Raw genomic sequence first — 17,670 nt, 5'->3', positions numbered from 1 at the left:
GAATTGGGCATGTGTATTATGACAAGTCCCTAACCCTCAGTTATTATTTACATCCACCTATCCCAGAAGATGATGTTTCCAAAGGGTTCGAGGAGTTCCTGGAGAGAAGGCAGAATTTGATGCAGGTTTTTTTTTTTTTAATTTTTAATTTTTTTTATCATGCGTTAACTGAAAAGAATTTCAGCATGTACCAGTCAAAGTCATAAGAGGTTTATTTAGGAAAGTAGACACATATTCAAGGGAGAATGGGGATCATCTCAAGAGAGATGCCTCTGAGGTAAAGCAAGGAACAAGAAAGAATGTGGGTTATCTCCATAAGGAGACACAACATCCCCTTGGTGTGGGTGGGCTGGATTAGAGGTAGAACCATGATGGAGGTACATGGTTTTGTGCCAGTTTCCCCTTCACTTGCACATTGCCCTCAGGTTTCAAGGGCATGGTTCAAAGGCACTGGCCAAGGACATGCTGCTTAGGAGTTTCAATCATTCATGGGTACTTTCTGCATTTCAGTGGTTCATGAGCACTTTCTTTGAGACTCAGTTTCTTCCCCTTTCCCAAATTCCTATCTCACATATTGCATTTAGAATTAGTTTTTCCAGGGAGTGATATTATGGGGCAGTGAAAATAGCACTGGACTTCAGAATCTGGAGACATATGTTTAAATCCTGATTCGGCTGTTTATTTTTTGTATCATGTTGTCAGATTACTCAATTTTTTGAAATTCGTTTCATATTGTTAACAACTTTATGGATTTTTTTTTTAAGGTGAAATCTTGCTATGTTATCCAGGTTGAACTTCATCTCTTGGGTTCAAGCTATCCTTCTACCTCAACAGCAAGGAATGTAGGCATGTAGTGATTCCTTGCCCACCCAGCTTTCTTATGGATTTTTGTACTAATTAAGTTGAAGTATCTGAGATCTATTAGATGCCCAGAAGAAGTTTGTGAATTTATGTTTAAAATTTTAGCCAAAAAAAAAAAAAAAAAAAAAAAAAATATATATATATATATATATATATATATATATAAACTTTTATTTCCATTTACTTCTCTAAATTTTCAGCCCTAGCTCCCATCAACTCTCATGCATGTTTCTATAATTGCTTTTATTGGATATTTTATTTTATTTTAAAGAGAGAGTGGAGGGGGAGAGAGAGAGAGAGAGAGAGAATGAATTTTTTAATATTTATTTTTTAGTTTTTCGGTAGGCACAACACCTTTGTTTGTATGTGGTGCTGAGGATTGAACCCGGGCCGCACACATGCCAGACGAGCACGCTACCGCTTGAGCCACATCCCTAGCCTCTTATTGGATATTTTAAAATTGTCTTTACTCTTCATGTATTTTTTACTCTACTTCCAAAAGTGATAGAAGTAAACATAAGTTTAACAAAATCATTTTAAGAAGAATCTTTAGTGACTAAGATAATTGGCCCTTTTTTCTTCTGTAAAATTTTAGAACTGTAAAGCAGAAATTTGTACTTTAAAACTTGATTGCTACATTTTTTAGTTTTGTAATTTGTGAGTTTGTCATTTTAATTTTCAAAAGGAAATGGAATGATTATTCCTTTACTTTTTTTTTTTTTCCCCCATCTTTAAACTGCTGATGAAGAGAAGAGTGGGGAGGAAATGTTCTTAGCTGTTTCAGGATAATAGTGTGGTATCTTGTACTGGAGTTTCCCTTTCAGTAGATGTAGGAAATATGAAACATTATTCTGAATGGAAACACACCATGTAGTATGCTGAAAAATGTCAAAATTGTAGGAGCCTTATTTTTTAGATCAGTTCTAGGGAGGGTAATGGTTTTGTCTAAGGTACGTTTTTTGTTTGTTTGTTTTGTTTTTTTTTTGCTATTAGAACCTTAATTTCCTGGGACTGTTTTCTATACCTGTCTTTCCATTTTTATTCATGATATTAAGCATCTTACGTTTTGTCTTTTTGTTTTGTTTTTGGTGGTGTTGGGTATCAAACCTTAGGCCTGACATGGTAGGCAAGGACTCTACCGCTAAGCTGCACTCCCAATCCTTCCTTCCTTTCTTTTTTTTTTAAATCTTTCCCTCTTAATTTATTAGGTTAACTGATTGTATTCATTTTTTTTTTCACCAAAGAATCATATTTTTGAGATTTAGATATTCTTTTATTTTTGCAGTTTTCTAATTCACTAATTTCTATATCTTATTTCTTTCTTAAAGTTAATTTTGTTTTTCTGATTCTTTGTTGAGTTATTAATCCATTTATTTCTTACTAAGACATGAAGTATTTGTCTTTGTGTATTTCTTTGAGTAAAATTTGGCAGTTTTGTTGAATGTGATACTACTTTTATTATAATTTTCTAGATAATATGCACTATCTTTTTCCTCTCCCCTCTTTGCCTAAGAAACTATTTAAAGGAGTTAGTTCCAAGATATGTCTTTTTGATTTGTTTTGGTTTTCTTCTTTTTTAAAAAATAGTGTTTTAAAAGAATGTTTGCAGATATTACATGTATATGAAATTCAAAAGATTATGAAGTGGAGAATGACTCTTTCCTACCCCAACTCTGACTAACCCAGGTAGTTTTCTGAAGGCAACTACCCATTTTTTATTTTTTGTATCTTACCAGAGTTTATTTATGAACATATGTGCATTTACAAACATATATAAATATATAAATTCTTTTTGAAAAAATATGTTGCTATATCTAAATTATTATACTAGACACAAGTCTATTTTTTCTTTTCCTACTTAATAGTATATCTTAGAGAGATTTTGATATTAGTTATTTTTTATACTTTCTAGATTCACCACTTTCTGTTAGAATTATGATCTAAATTGTGCACATATTTTGGAATTTTTTTGTTGAATATAGTTAATTTGAGAAGATTTTCCACTAGTACTTACAAATAAGATATTTTAGGATATTCATAATTCTTTAGATTAGCCTTATCAATTTGGAGTACATGGATGACTGTAATACATTTATGAAATCTTTGAATATTTGCTCATGTGAGTATGTGTGTAAGAATTTTATTCTTGGGGGAGTCAGGGTACACATCTTTCATCAGAATTTCATAGGGACCCATGGTATACCATAGACCAATGGTTTAAATACTATTTTGCATTTTATTTGCTTAATTTTGTTAAGCACTTAAGTCTCTGTTACTATGGTTGCCACTCACATTTTCTGTGGTTTCTGCTTCATTATGTTTTAATTATCATGCTTGTACATAAAGGTTTGTGACAGTTATATCTTAGTAGTGATTTGTTTCATCATTACCAAGTAGCTTTTTATATCCCATTTATTCCTAATAGGTAATACTTTTTTTTAATACCTTTATTTCACTTATTTATTTTTATGTCGTGCTGAGGATCGAACCCAGGGTGTTGCACGTGCGAGGTGAGACCTACTGCTGAGCCACAACCCCAACCCATAATACTTTTTCTTGTTTACATTTTCTTGTAATATTGCTACCCTACATTTTATGTTTAGCATTTCTAAAGCACTTGTTTTATATCTCCTGTAAATGGAATATATATTTTAAACAATATGATTTACTTATTAGATTTATTGTAGCAGAGGATTATAAACTTTGGACAATAGCTACCTGAATATATGTTTGTTCAGATAACATATAGCTTACTATTACTATTGTTGTTTTTATTTGGTATCAAGTTTTGTCTTTTAGGGTTTTGATTTATTATTACTATTATATCACTAATTTTCTCTTCTGTTTGATCTCTTCTGCTATTGAAGCTATTATTATTTAAATTTTGTTTAGTGTATTTTTCATCAGAAGGATTTCTGTGTGTATGTATGTGTGTGTTTAATAAGAGACAGGGTTTCGCTAAGTTGCTGTCTTCAAACTTAAGATCCTTTTGTCTTAACTTTGTGAGTAGTTGTGTCTCAAGGCCTCCACACCTGGCTTTGATTTTTTTTTATATTCGTTTTCATCTCTTTGTTAAGTTTCTCCATTGAAGCGTCTCTGGGTTTTCTTGAAGCTTTTTGAGTTGTCTTAAAACAGCTGTTTTGAATTCTCCACCTGAGTTTGCCTATGTTGGTTATTATTGGTCATTTTTAGCACCTTATTAGGTGAGGTCACAGTTCCATGAAAGTTTTAAGTCTTGTTGGTATGTGATATTATGCATTGAAGGATTCAGATTTTCAGAATCTGGTTTTGTGCTAGTTTTTCTTTTTCTGAACCTGCGGTCACTTCTGCTGTTTCAACAATAGGTGGTGCCCTAAGTCCACTTGGTACAAGTGGCTGTTGGTGATCAATATTTCAGAGGGCAACTCCAATCTGAGGGTGGTGTATTATTCAACATGAATTGTTTGTCCTCACGAACCTCTCTCTGGGGCAAGGGCAGGCCTAAAAATATTGTCCATCATTACTGGTCTATGGTCAGAAACTATGGAATTCCACCTGGCTCTGGGTGGAATCTCCGTGAAGGGACCAACCCATCTCCTGTGGCCATGAATACCTTAATACTGTTTTATATCCTTAGCTCACAGTTTGCCAAGACCAGTGCAGCATTGGGTAGGATCAATGCTATGGGCTGCCTACTGCTGAGGTGCATTCATGACCCAAAACTGCTACGGCCAGCCGCAAGTGATGCTGACTGGAATAGAAGTCTGATAGACTGGGGCCACATGGCTCTACCTGACAGTAGGGCTGTTGCAGAGACTCCATGTGTGGGCATTGGTCTGGGGATGGGGACCATTAGGATCTGCCCAGTATTAAGTTTCACTAACCTAGCACTGATTTCCAAGACAAAGTCCTATGCTTATCCTGTCCTACCACCAGCAAGTGGAAATTTGTTCGATGCTATGCAAGCTGTAGTTGGGGTAGTGCTGGAGAAGACAGTTCCTTAGTCACTGAGGTGTATGCTAAGCTGAGTCACACCTGCGTCTCACAAATACAAGGACCTGCAAAATCTCAGGGGTTCACCTTGGCCTGTGCTGCACCTGGTGATGATGCAGGCCCAAATCCAAGTCTTTTCTATCACGATGCAGGTCTCTGCCCGTTATTGAGGCAAGTCTCAAACTCCATCTGTAAGCACTGGTTTTGGGATAGATGTGCTGCCTAATTTGGTAGAGTCCCTTCCAAGCCCAAGGTAACTCTGAGCTGTTTCACACCTTAGCATTTAGGGAGTGGTGTGTCTGAGACCCACAACAAGGCTGGAAGCAATGCAGGCCAAAACTATTCTGTCTCACTTATGAGCAGATTTAGCCTGACTCTGAGACAGATATAGAGTCTGTGACTGAAAACTTAGGCCTCAGTATAGGCCTTTGTATTTTGTCTGATGCTGGGTCTTACTGTGGTAGGCCTTCAAGGCAGTGTCTTGAGCTCCAAGGCAAAGAGCTTTTTGCCCTTCTTTCCAGTAAGTGGATATCCAGTACTTCCCTCTCTGCTGCATGAGATGGTAGCAGTCCTTTGGCTATCTGGGTAACATAGTTCCATGGACTCAGTCTGCAGGTATGGGCCTAGATCAGGAATTGTGAGATTTCACTATGGGTATTGGATTTCAAGTCTAAGGACTGGACTTTATTCTCCCTTCCCAAGTCAGAAGCATCTCTTTCCACACTGCTTGGGTTGTGGGAGTGGATTACATGGGCAATTCTTTCCTTCCTGCCTTTTTCAGTGTGTCTTTTTTTTTTTTTTAATTATACTAAAACTAGGTACTATGATCTCTCACCTAGCTTCGTTAGTTCTTCTAAAGGTAGTTTGGTGAATAGCTGTTCAAATTGGTATGTCTGTGGGAAGACGGTTGCTAGACAATCTTCCTAGGCCACCATCTTGCTCCATCTCTTTGATGCCAGGGTAATTATTTTGCCCTTTTGAGTTAGTTCATCTTTTTGCTTAGAGGCCTTGAGGATTTTGTCTATGTCTTTGAAATCTAATATATGTGTGTGTGTGTGTGTGTAGCTATACTAGGGTTTGAACCTTAGGCCTCCCACATGCTAACAAGCACTCTACCTCTGAGCTATATCCCCAGCTCTTTTTATTTTTGAGACAGGGTCTTGCTAAGTTGTCCAGCTTGCCTTGAACTTGTGATATTTCTACCTCATCCTCCCATGTAACTAGGAATATGGTATGCACCACTGTGCCTGGTGAAATCTCATATTTTTATTAGACTTGTCTTGGAGTTGATTAGTCTTGGTTAACTTTCTCAGATGATATTTTCCCCCAGGTGCTAGGTTCAAATTCAGGGCCTCATGCTCAGCAAGTACCACTGAGCTACCCAGTCTTTCCAGGTACTCTGTGAACCCTTAATATATTTATTCAGAAATTTTTCTAGTTTTGAAAGTTTTCTTGGATTGAAGTTTTAAAATCAGTTCTGTTTTTGTTATTCTTCTTTAATATAATCTAATACAGGTTGAACATCCCTAATCTGAAAATCTGAAATTCCAAATGTTCCAAAATTTGAAGCTTTTTGAGAGCCAACATGATGTTACAAGTGGAAAATTTACACCTAAGCACGTTTGATAGATTTTGGTCAAAATGCAGGCATGCTAAAAATCTTGCAAAAATTACCTTCATCTGTATAAGATGTATATGGAACAAAAGAATTTTTTGTTTAGACTTGGGTCCCATTCCCAAATATCTTATTTCCAGAATCTGAAAAAATCAGAAATACTTAGGATCCCAAGCATTTTGAATAAAGGATATTCAACCTGAAAAAATAAATATTTTCTCTTCTGTTTCCACTTCTTTCTCTCTGACCCATTTTATTTTTCTTTATGTTATTGAACTTGAATCCATATCTTCTTAACTGCTCTGCTTTTCAGAGGCCTTCTGCTTATATCAGTTTTCCTCTCTGCAATTTCCTCTTCTCTGGAGTCCTGATTCCAGTTACCCTTGTTGCTTCAACAACTCTCTAGTGCCTTTACATGGACTACAATTACCTGTCCTTTGTAGTTATTCTTGGCCAGAGCTTTGGTCTGTCCCCAGACTATACTATCCTAGTTAGAAGAGATGTCTTACTTACATTTTAAAAGCCCCATCAACCTATTTTATTAGAATAGATTTTAGTGGGGTATGGAATAAAAGTTGGCAGGGAGACCAGTTAGGATGCTCTTTCAGTGACCTGGGTGGTAGCAATGGAGGGTGAGAATTGTTTTGGATTCTAGATAGATTTTAAAAATAAAGCTCACTAATTGAGTATTAGAAAGGAAGGAATCAGTGACAGCCCCTAAGGTTTTTGGTCTAAAAATCTTCGAAGGATAAAATTGCTATTTATTGAGATGGGAACGTCTAGGAGGAACAGGTTTGGGCAGTGATGGTGGTAGTGGTGGATCAGGAGTTCAGGTTTGAATATGTAGAGTTTGAGATGCCTTTTTGTTTGCTATCCTTGTGGAGAGGTAAAGTGCACAATTGTATAGGTGAATTAAGCAAAAGGTATGAGTTGGAGATACAAGGATCAACTATGTAAAGATCTTGGCACTGGGACAATGGAAGCGAGAAGAAAAGTGGATGAAAAAAGGAAACAATTTTTTTTAATGCTTTCTTTTTAGTTGTGGTTGGACACAATACCTTGATCTTATTTATTTATTTATTTTTATGTGGTGCTGAGAATCAAACCCAGGGCCTCGCCTGTGCTAGGCGAGCACTCTACCGCTGAGCCACAACCCCAGCCTGGAAACAATTTTTAATAGAATAAGACTTGGTGTCAAAGTTGCCTCTAAGGAAATAAACAAGGATGACCCCTTCAAAAATAAATAAGGAAAAAAGCAAGCATTGCTCAGTGATGGAGTACTTGATTAATATATGGATCCCTGAGTTTGATCCACAGCACTACCAAAGGAAAAAACAAAACAAAAATCAGAAACACCTATGTAAGATTGAGGGCTTGATGATACTAATCATAAAAAGGTGTGCATTTGAGTAGATGATTCATGCATTTGAGAAGTACCCGTTAACGAAACCAGATATTTGAGAAAGAATCTCTATAAAATAAGAGCAAAGAAAAAAATATTTGTCAATAAAATATAAAGGTGATAATTGAAACTTTGATAGCTGGAAAATACTGATTTTTCAGGTATCCCCAAAGAAAACTGACTTTCTCTCACCTTCATTATTCCTAATTGTTATTTTTAAAAATGTAACTTAAACACTTTGATGATAATGCCTGAAGGAAAATGACCCAGGACACACAAAAAACAAATGAAAAATATGGAGAGGATTGCACAAAATAATTCATAGTGGTAGGTTCAAAAATTTTATTCTTCCTAATTCTTGGAATATGCCGAGTTTGTTTGATTGTTTATGTAAGTTCACCCTTCTTTTACTAGAAAGTGAAAATAAAATACTTTTTTTAAAAAAGAAAAAAATTGGGAGTAATCAGTTTTGTAGAATCTACTCTTATACTGATAGTGAAATCAGAATCCAAAGGGAAAAGGTACATCTGAAGAAATCACTATTTTTTAAAATAAATTTCAAAAAATTTTAGCATTTTAGATTTTAAAAAAGTTGCAAAGATTATAGGCAGAGAGATTCCATAGCCCTTCATCCATTTCCCCCTGTGTTAATCAACTTTTTGTTGCTGTGACAAAATACTTGATAAAATCAACTTAAGGGAAAAAAGATTTATTTTGGCTCATGGTTTCAGAGTTTCATTCCACAATCAACTGGTTCTGTTTTTTCCGGGCCTGTGGCAAGGCAGGAAGCACGTGACAGAACAGAGCTGCTCATCTCAAGCACTTGAGAAATATAGAAAGGAAGGGTCCAGGGACAAAATATAACTTTCAAAGGCATCTCCCCAGTTATTTACCTCTTGCAACCGTGCCCTACCTCTTAAAGTTTCCCACCATTTCCCAGTAGTGCCACCAGCTAGGGACCAAGTCTTGAGCCTTTGGAGACATTACAGATCCAAACCATTAACATTCCCTAATGTTAATGTCTTATATAACCTAAGTACTAACATTGTTATTTCACCAGTTTGAAATCAGTAATTGTAATGTAAGATGGAAATTTAGAAACATTTTATAAATTATCCATATATGTTTTTGAGTGTTTTCTCTTCTCCCTTTATAGAACTAATGGCTGAGGAATAAATCAAGATGGCAACTATGGTTCCACCAGTGAAATTGAAATGGCTAGAACATCTGAACAGCTCCTGGATTACAGAGGACAGTGAATCTATTGCTACAAGAGAAGGAGTTGCTGTCCTGTATTCTAAACTGGTGAGCAATAAGGAAGTAGTACCTTTGCCCCAACAAGTTTTATGCCTCAAAGGACCACAGTTGCCAGACTTTGAACGTGAATCTCTTTCAAGTGATGAACAGGACCATTATTTGGATGCCCTTCTTAGCAGTCAACTAGCACTAGCAAAGATGGTATGTTCGGATTCTCCATTTGCTGGGGCACTTCGAAAACGACTGCTTGTACTACAGCGTGTCTTTTATGCACTTTCTAATAAATACCATGACAAAGGCAAAGTGAAACAGCAGCAGCATTCTCCGGAGAGCAGCTCTGGTTCAGCAGATGTCCATTCCGTTAGTGAACGTCCTCGGTCAAGCACTGATGCACTTATAGAAATGGGTGTTCGAACTGGTCTGAGTCTATTATTTGCACTTCTGAGACAGAGTTGGATGATGCCTGTGTCAGGACCTGGTCTCAGTCTTTGCAATGATGTTATTCATACTGCAATTGAAGTTGTGAGCTCTTTGCCACCGTTATCTTTAGCAAATGAAAGCAAGATTCCTCCTATGGGCTTGGACTGCTTATCACAAGTAACAACATTTCTTAAAGGAGTAACTATTCCGAATTCTGGGGCAGACACTTTAGGTCGTAGATTAGCTTCTGAGTTACTGCTTGGTTTAGCAGCTCAGCGAGGCTCTTTGCGGTATCTTCTTGAATGGATAGAAATGGCTTTGGGGGCTTCGGCGGTTGTAAATACCATGGAGAAAAACAAACTACTATCAAGCCAGGAAGGAATGATCAGCTTTGACTGCTTTATGACTATATTAATGCAGATGAGGCGTTCTTTGGTACGTACTGAAAATGTTAATGTAAAGATTTGTAACATTTTTTTGTAAAAGTCAACCTTATTTTTAATGAATTATTGATAGTAGAGAATGATTTCAGATTTTGGTATTGTTATGTTAATTAAATATTTTGTACTTTGTGTGAAGAAATCTTTATACATGTTAACAGGGACAGGTCAGCTAATAAGACCACTGGATCATCACTAGTTTGTAGCTTTGTTTTATGACTTCTTAATTCATTAAACACTTCTTTATGTTTTAGTAACCTTACATGTAAATCTTGGCTAGTGATTATGGAGGTCTTTTGAAAGCATCTCCAATTTCACCCTTCCCAGTTTTTATTAATCATCTACTGTATGCTAGGTATTAGTCTAGGCCCTGGGAATACAGCCCTGAGGATATACAGTTTTTGCCTTCATAGAGCTAACAGCCAAGTAGGACATCATACAATAAATATATAATTTCAGGTAGTGAGAAGTTCTAAAAAGAAAAGGGAATAGAGAGTGATAGGATCAAGGCAGAGGTTGAGAGGGGAAAGATATGGTACTTTAGTTAATGTGGTCATGGAAGGATTCTCTGGGTTGTGGCATTTGAGTAGAGACCTGCGTGAAGGGGAGTGATGACCTAAGCAAAAATCTATGAAAAGTGTGTGCTGTTAGAGGAAATTAATTACTTGACCATCACAACCTTGGATACCATATTAAAGAATAAACAACAAAATACAGTGTGATCAATTTCAACAATTTTTAAGACTGAAATGTAAAAATTTTGTGAAACCAAGAATAGAAATTTGAGTTTTAAAATACGAATACAGGATATTAAGATTCAAAAACTTATAAGCTGATTTAATTTCACTTAGGTTATGTTGATTGTGTGTGTGTATATATATATGTGTGTGTGTATGTATGTATTAGTGTTACTGGAGATTGAACCTTGCATATGTTAGATAAGTGCTCTACCACTGAATAACATCCTCAGCCTTCCCTCCCCTGCTTTATGTCTTGCTAGGTTGTCTTGCTAGGTTGCTCAGGCTGGTCTCAAACTTGGCAGTTCTGCCTCAGCCTCCTGAGTAGCTGTGATTGATCAGTCTTTTTGGTGTCCTTTATTACCAAATGTCAACTAACAAATTTATTTAGTTAAGATAGTTAAAAATGCCACTTGTAGATTATATGTATACATTTCAAGTCTTTTCCCTGTCTAAACAAGTACAACACAAAGCTTTTGGATTAACAGAAATGTTTGACAAGAACGATTATGTTGAATTTATTTTCAAAGCAGGGACATTTAAATTCTTACCTGGCTTATTAGTTTTGCATCTATGAACTGAACTGTAAATATCAGGTTTGTTTGTTTGTTTTATACAATTTCTTCTTTTAAAATTAATTTCTCATAAATAACTACTTGAAAATTTTGGATTATAAGATCTACAAAACTTTCAGTTATGCCTCCTACCCCCATATTAGGGATTGAACTTAGGGGCACTTTACTACTAAGCTACATTTTCATCCTTTTTATTTTTTATTTTGAGACAAGGTCTCTCCAAGTTGCTGACACTGGGCTCAAACTTGTGATCCTCTTGCCTCAGCCTCCCATCTTGCTGGGCTTACAGGGGCATGAAAATTTGAATTTTGTAATATAAATAAAAAGACAAGAAAGTGTGCTTTTTGGGGGTTAGGGAGTGCTGACAGAGATCCTATGGTCTTTATTTAAGGTGAAAACCTTAAATAAAGAATGCAATGACTAAAGTAGAAAAAGTCTTCAGCTAATAACTGAGGGGAAGTAGTTAGACCTCTTTGTGTTATTCAATATTTAAATCTCACAATTTGTTTTTCTAATTTTGTTTTCTGATTGTTACTACTTTCTTGTAACCTTCTTTTACTTTATATTGCTTTTAAATCTGTAATATCATTTAACGACCTAGATAATATTATCTACTCATAATCACATATTAATTTCTCATTTTGTAGGCTTCTTATTTTACATTGTCTGTTACAAAAAAGTTATTAATTATTTCACAGTATAGTTACATGATTATATACTTGGCTATGGTATATTTCCTTCTGGAACAAAATGCTAGATATCTTGAGTCAGAGACTTCTTCCCCACCTTACTTTCTAAAGCTTTATCTTATAATATTGTTCTTTAGTAAGAAGTGTGTACTCTAGGACACTAGACTACTTTCCACAATATCTGTTTAGTCTCATTGTCTTTTCAGTTCTTCTTTTTTTCTTATTTTGCGTTTTATTTTTTTGCAGTTCTGGAGATTGAACATAGGACCTCTTGTATGTTAGGCAAGTGCTCTACCACTGACTGAGCTTTACCCTAGCTATCTTTTAGCATTTTGAAATAGGCTTACATGCATATCTACTATGATGATTTAAATTTCTCTAAGAAATCTTTACAGTAAATATATAAACTTACATATATAATGTGTTTTATTCTTCATTTAATTAGCCTGTACTATCTCATCCCCCCACCTTTTTTTTTTTTCTTTTTTCTTTTGCTTTTATGTACTGTTCTCTACTACCTGATGTAAGAAAGGAAGAGAATCTTTTCTCAGCCCCTACTACTCTACTACCCATCAGGTGTTTTATATGTATGGTCTCATTCGATTATCATGTGTAGTACATATTAATTACCCTAATCTTGAAGATAAAGCAACTCTGTAAGCTTGGATTTACACCTCTGTTGAGCAACAACATAACATGCACTTCTGATTTTGAGCCCTTTGTAGGTCAGACATTAGTAATTCTTTTCAACCCTGAGTGTCTGCAAAGCCTGTGCTTTTTAAAACTATTCTGTGAGTTTTTACCCTGTCATGGTAAATCAATATTTTTTTTTCCACAAATGCTAACCTTAAAACAGATTTAAATATAATAAACTAATTTTATTGGTGGATTTTCAGTTTTCTCTGCACTTGGCCTCTCATTCCTTGACTAAATACCAAATGTACCTACTCAGGAGTCAACTCCTTTCTGCCCTCCAAGGGCATACATATATAGCTATAAGGTCATATATATCTATAAGGGCCCTTATAGAGCCAAGGGTACCTTAGAAAACTGGATTGCTTTTTTCAAAGTTTAGGATCTACTCTGGGGAAGAATCTTTTTTGTTTGGTTTAGTTTGGCTCTTACAAAGTCATTTCAGGCCTGCAATAGATAGAATCTTAGTTAAATCTATGAGACTGGTTTTAGGGGAAAGGAATGTTTTTTTTTTTTTAATTGAATTTTGTATTAGTTATTCCCCCTTGCATGATAAGTGATAGAGTATGATGTTCTTGGTCTCCAAAGCTCATGTTTGTTTGTTTCTGGTTACTGGGGGGTACTTTATCAGTAAGCTACATCCCTAGCCCTTTTCATTTTTTATTTTAAGATAGGGTCTTGAAAGTTGCTGAGGCTAATCTCAAACTTGCAATCCTATCAGCCTCCTGAGCTTTTGGGATTACAGGCGTGTACCATGGTGCCCAGCAAAGCTCGTGTTTCTTAACCTTTATTGTTTAGTCTGAAAACTCTGGAAATATAGAGAGCCTCTCCTGATATACTAGATCCCAGCCTGATCTGATTGTCTCTGCCTTTCTTTTTCTTTTTTCTCTCTCTTCTCTTCTCTCTTTTCTTCTTTCTCTCTTTCTCTCCCCTCTTCCTTCCTTCTTTGTTTTCTTTTTTGATCCTGAGAATTGAACTCAGAGGCACTTTGTCACTGAACTATATACTCAGACCCTTTTATTTTTAGATAAGATCTTGCTGAGTTTGCCAGATTGGCCTTGAATTTACTATCTCCCACCTCAGCTTCCTCAGTTGAATGACTGGGACAGGATTTGTCTCCAAGCTAGAAGTTAGAGGGTGGGGCAAATAACTCCCACTTGAGTACCTAGAACAAGGCCTAACAAAAATAAATTTAATTTATAATTTTATTTAAATATGTGATTCTTTTCCCCCCAATCTTTAAACTGTTTATGATTAAAATTTCTTTATGTTGACCTTGACTGCCAGTGCTTCAAAACTCAAAATCTGGAAAGATGAAGCTAATTCTTTATAAATTGCTTCATAATTGTCTTTGATAGTCATCTGAAGTACACAAATATAGAAATTTAAGAGAATTTATTAAATAAACTTAAAGATGGATCAGATTTTAAAAGTATAGCTTTGAGTTAAAACCCCATGGGAATCATGGGGGGAAATACTCCATTATAACAGAGAAATATAATAATTGCTAATGGATGCAATACATCGCAGACTGCAAATTTTCTCATGAAATATGTCATTTTAGTTCTTGTAAAAATGAGTAACATAGATTGCAATTTCCGTTTTATACTGAAAAAAGTAAGATCAAAAGAGTTTTAAGTGAATATCCCAAAATAACTCAGAACCAGGACCCTAATTGAGGTCTCTTGGTTACTGCTCTGCCTAGATACACTATCTAGGTGAAGAGAAGTTGAATACATAGTTAAAAACAAACATATAGGGGCTGGGTATGTGGCTCAAGTGGTAGCACGCTCGCCTGGCATGCACGGGACACTGGGTTCGATCCTCTGCACCACATAAAAATAAAAAATAAAGATGTTGTGTCTACCAAAAACTAAAAAATAAATATTAAATTCTCTCTCTCTCTTACAAAAAAAAACAACAAAAAACCAAACATAAATAAAAACAAACATAAATTAATAACAATAGTAATATCAACTGTATTGAACAGCAAGCCCAAACAATTTTTAAAATATTTTTGCTGTTTGGCAAAGTGTCTGCAATTTTCAAAAGTTTTTTTACATAAAAAACCTAATTAAATAGGCCAAAATAATATGAACATAGTTCTTTCTTTTAGATAATAAAATATAACACAAAGAATGCAAATAACTTTTAAAATAAAATAATTTTTAATGTTGAAGAAGTGGTTCAAGAATTCATAATTAAAAAAAATATTCCTTTTCTTTATTCCACAAAGCAAAATTATACTGTGCCTTGTAAATGTGATTTTTCTCTCTCTCTCTAAAGGAGGAAAAACAGTGGAAATTATTGTTATATCATTTAGCAGTTTTTTATATTGTTCTTAATTATGAGACTTGAATTTTTAACTACATATTTGATTCTTACTCTTTGCTACCTACATGTTTGTGTAGGCATACACAAAATTCTCAACTTATATTTAAAAAAGAATAGAGGAAAAGATAAAGTTACTTATATTATAATATCAGTGTACATCTTTTAATTCTAAAAAATGAACCACTATATAAACCCCTTTGGCCTTTGATGCCACTAGGTGTTTATTGAGCACTGTGTGCCAGATATGGTAGGTGTTGGATTAAAAAGATAAATAAGCTTTGTAGCATCTGTATTTTTGGGTAGCTCACAGTTTAATGAAAGAGGGATGCACAGACATTTCAAATTAATGATAGTGGGCTGACTAGTAGAGATCTGTAGAGAGGAGGTGAATGAGACACAAGTAAAAGGCTGGGGGATACCTTTGGGGGAAGGACCCCTGAAGTTAGTTGAAAGGAGGAGTCTACCTGCCAACATAAAGTGTGTAAATGGGAGGAATGGGAGATCTTTACAAATGGGAGGACTAAAATTCACAAAGGTATCAGAGAGCAAGCCCCTAGATGAATGGGGTAGAACGCGATGAGATGAGGCTGCAAGCAAGGCAAGCCTGTATCCCATTCTATATACACTTTTGGGACTTGATTGCATATACAGTAGGGAGCCACTGAAGCAATTTTGAGTAAAATCAAATAACAAGAACATAAGGTAATATACTTCATCCAGTCTTATGCCCTCATTTTATTATCTTAAGCAGACAAATATAGGAGAGGAAAAAAAGTGTGACATTATTTTGGATGATGGTTATTTAGATGAAAGGTAATTAATTGAGTACTTGGAAAACCACAAATTTATTTTAATTTCAGTTTGGACTGTTGAACTTCCTACTGTATGTTAACAGTGTATGAAAGTGGTCTAAAGATTTAAGGATAGAGAATGGATATTTAGTTACCTTTCTGATTTATCATTTTTTATTAAGATAATGATTTTCCTTATCGGAATTACTATGGAGAATAGGCATTAAGTCCCAGTGAAGTAATGTGATTCCTCAGCCATGCTAGGAAAAGGATGCCTTGTTGCTTCTGTAAGCAGGTAGCTATAAGAATTGACAAGACCTGGACTGTGGTTGTGCCAAAACTAAGAAGGGAAAGACAGACTTTTTGCCACTCTGGTCAGGGTCATTACTCAAGCCAGCTGTATTCTGCTTGCCCCTGTATCTTTGTGGGTATGTGGGCAAAAAACCCAAAGGGAGTAGAGTATTTCTTGGGACTTCACTTATTGGTCAACCAAACAATGTGATTGGCAAAATTCCTCCTCCTTGACTATTTTTGGAACTTTGTGACCTTTGGGACAAACAACTGTTTAATAAGGTAACCAGAAGGATTGGTACTTAATTTACCATTTGACCAATAGCCAGATCTTTTATAATACTTTTGTTTAAAAGTCTTGTTTCATGACCTAATGTTAGGATTTGGTCTCAGTGTACATAATCACATAAAAAGTTCTTCAAGTAGATGCTATTTGTAGAATATTTAAGTGATTTAGTATGTAAGAGTCTCTCCTTCCTGTACTGTATCCCACGTTTATTGTAGGGCTCATCTGCTGATCGGAGTCAGTGGAGAGAACCAACCAGAACCTCTGATGGCTTGTGCTCACTTTACGAGGCAGCATTATGTCTCTTTGAAGAGGTATGTAATCATCTTTTTCAATAAAAATTACTTTGTATTAAAATGCTATACCATGTATTTATTCCTTAAAAACATACCATTTGATCTCTGCAAAGGCTGTGAAAGAAAGTTGTATCAGAGGTTGTTTCTAGAGAGTGGAACTGGGTGTTTAAGGCCTGGGGTGGGAAGGAGACATATTTTTCTTTTTTCCACATTTTTATCAGTGCATTATAAGTACACATAATGGTGGGATTAATTGTTACATATTCACATATGCACACAATATAACTTACCCATATCATTCTCTAGTATTTCTCCTTTCCCTTCCCACTTCCCTCCCCCTGGTTCCTTTCTTTCAAGGAGATATACTCTTTAATGTATTTCCTTTTATTTATTTTGAATTTTTGATCATATACCAGTAACTTTATTTTTTATATTTTTTAAGCATGGGGGATTGAACCTAGGGCCTTGCACATGTGAAGGGCCTTGCACATGCTAAACAAGCACTCTACCCGCCCCCCACACTTTTTAGTTACCCATTTTCAATTTGATGAATTGGTCTTCTACAGTCCTTCACACCTGACCAATTAACTTCATTTAAAAAATATTATGGGGCTGGGGTTATGGCTCAGTGGTAGAGTGCTTGCCTAGCATGTGTGAGGCACTAGATTCAATCTTTAGCACCACATAAAAGTAAGTAAATAAAGATATTGTGTTCATGTACAACTAAAAATATTAAAAATATATCATTATGAACTCATAGATTTAAACTGATTTGAATTTTAGTTTAGTGAATTATTATCTGTAGTAAAGGTCATATTGCTTCATTTTAGCTAATAGTCTCTTCAGGGTGTTATCTCCTCAAGGTTGTTCCCAAGTTCTTTTTCCATAAGGCTAATAATCTTTGATAGTTTCCTTGCTATCCAATGTGGCACATTATTCTTGGCTCATCATGTACGTTTTTTAACCCTAATTCATCAGCTTGCTTGCTTGCTTTTGTTCTCAAAACAAAAA

The 17,670-nt window shown here is 35.4% G+C and overlaps 1 protein-coding gene across 5 annotated transcripts in view; it reads left to right on the top strand.

The window, feature by feature from the left end:
- Nucleotides 1–17,670, top strand: part of Herc1 (HECT and RLD domain containing E3 ubiquitin protein ligase family member 1) — a 185,032-nt gene that overhangs the window by 27,221 nt on the left and 140,141 nt on the right. For all 5 annotated transcript variants that reach the window (XM_076850910.2, XM_076850909.2, XM_076850908.2 and 2 more), the window contains exons 2-3: nucleotides 9,007–9,962; nucleotides 16,582–16,677. In XM_076850910.2, coding sequence (XP_076707025.1) covers nucleotides 9,033–9,962; nucleotides 16,582–16,677 — 1,026 coding nt within the window. In that variant the 5' untranslated portion in view covers nucleotides 9,007–9,032. The remainder of the gene's footprint in view (nucleotides 1–9,006; nucleotides 9,963–16,581; nucleotides 16,678–17,670) is intronic.

This window comes from Callospermophilus lateralis, chromosome 3 (assembly GCF_048772815.1).
Source record: "Callospermophilus lateralis isolate mCalLat2 chromosome 3, mCalLat2.hap1, whole genome shotgun sequence".
Classification (NCBI taxonomy): Eukaryota; Metazoa; Chordata; class Mammalia; order Rodentia; family Sciuridae; genus Callospermophilus; species Callospermophilus lateralis.
The sequence above is the reverse complement of the archived record's forward strand: the minus strand, read 5'-3'. Positions and strand labels throughout refer to the sequence as shown.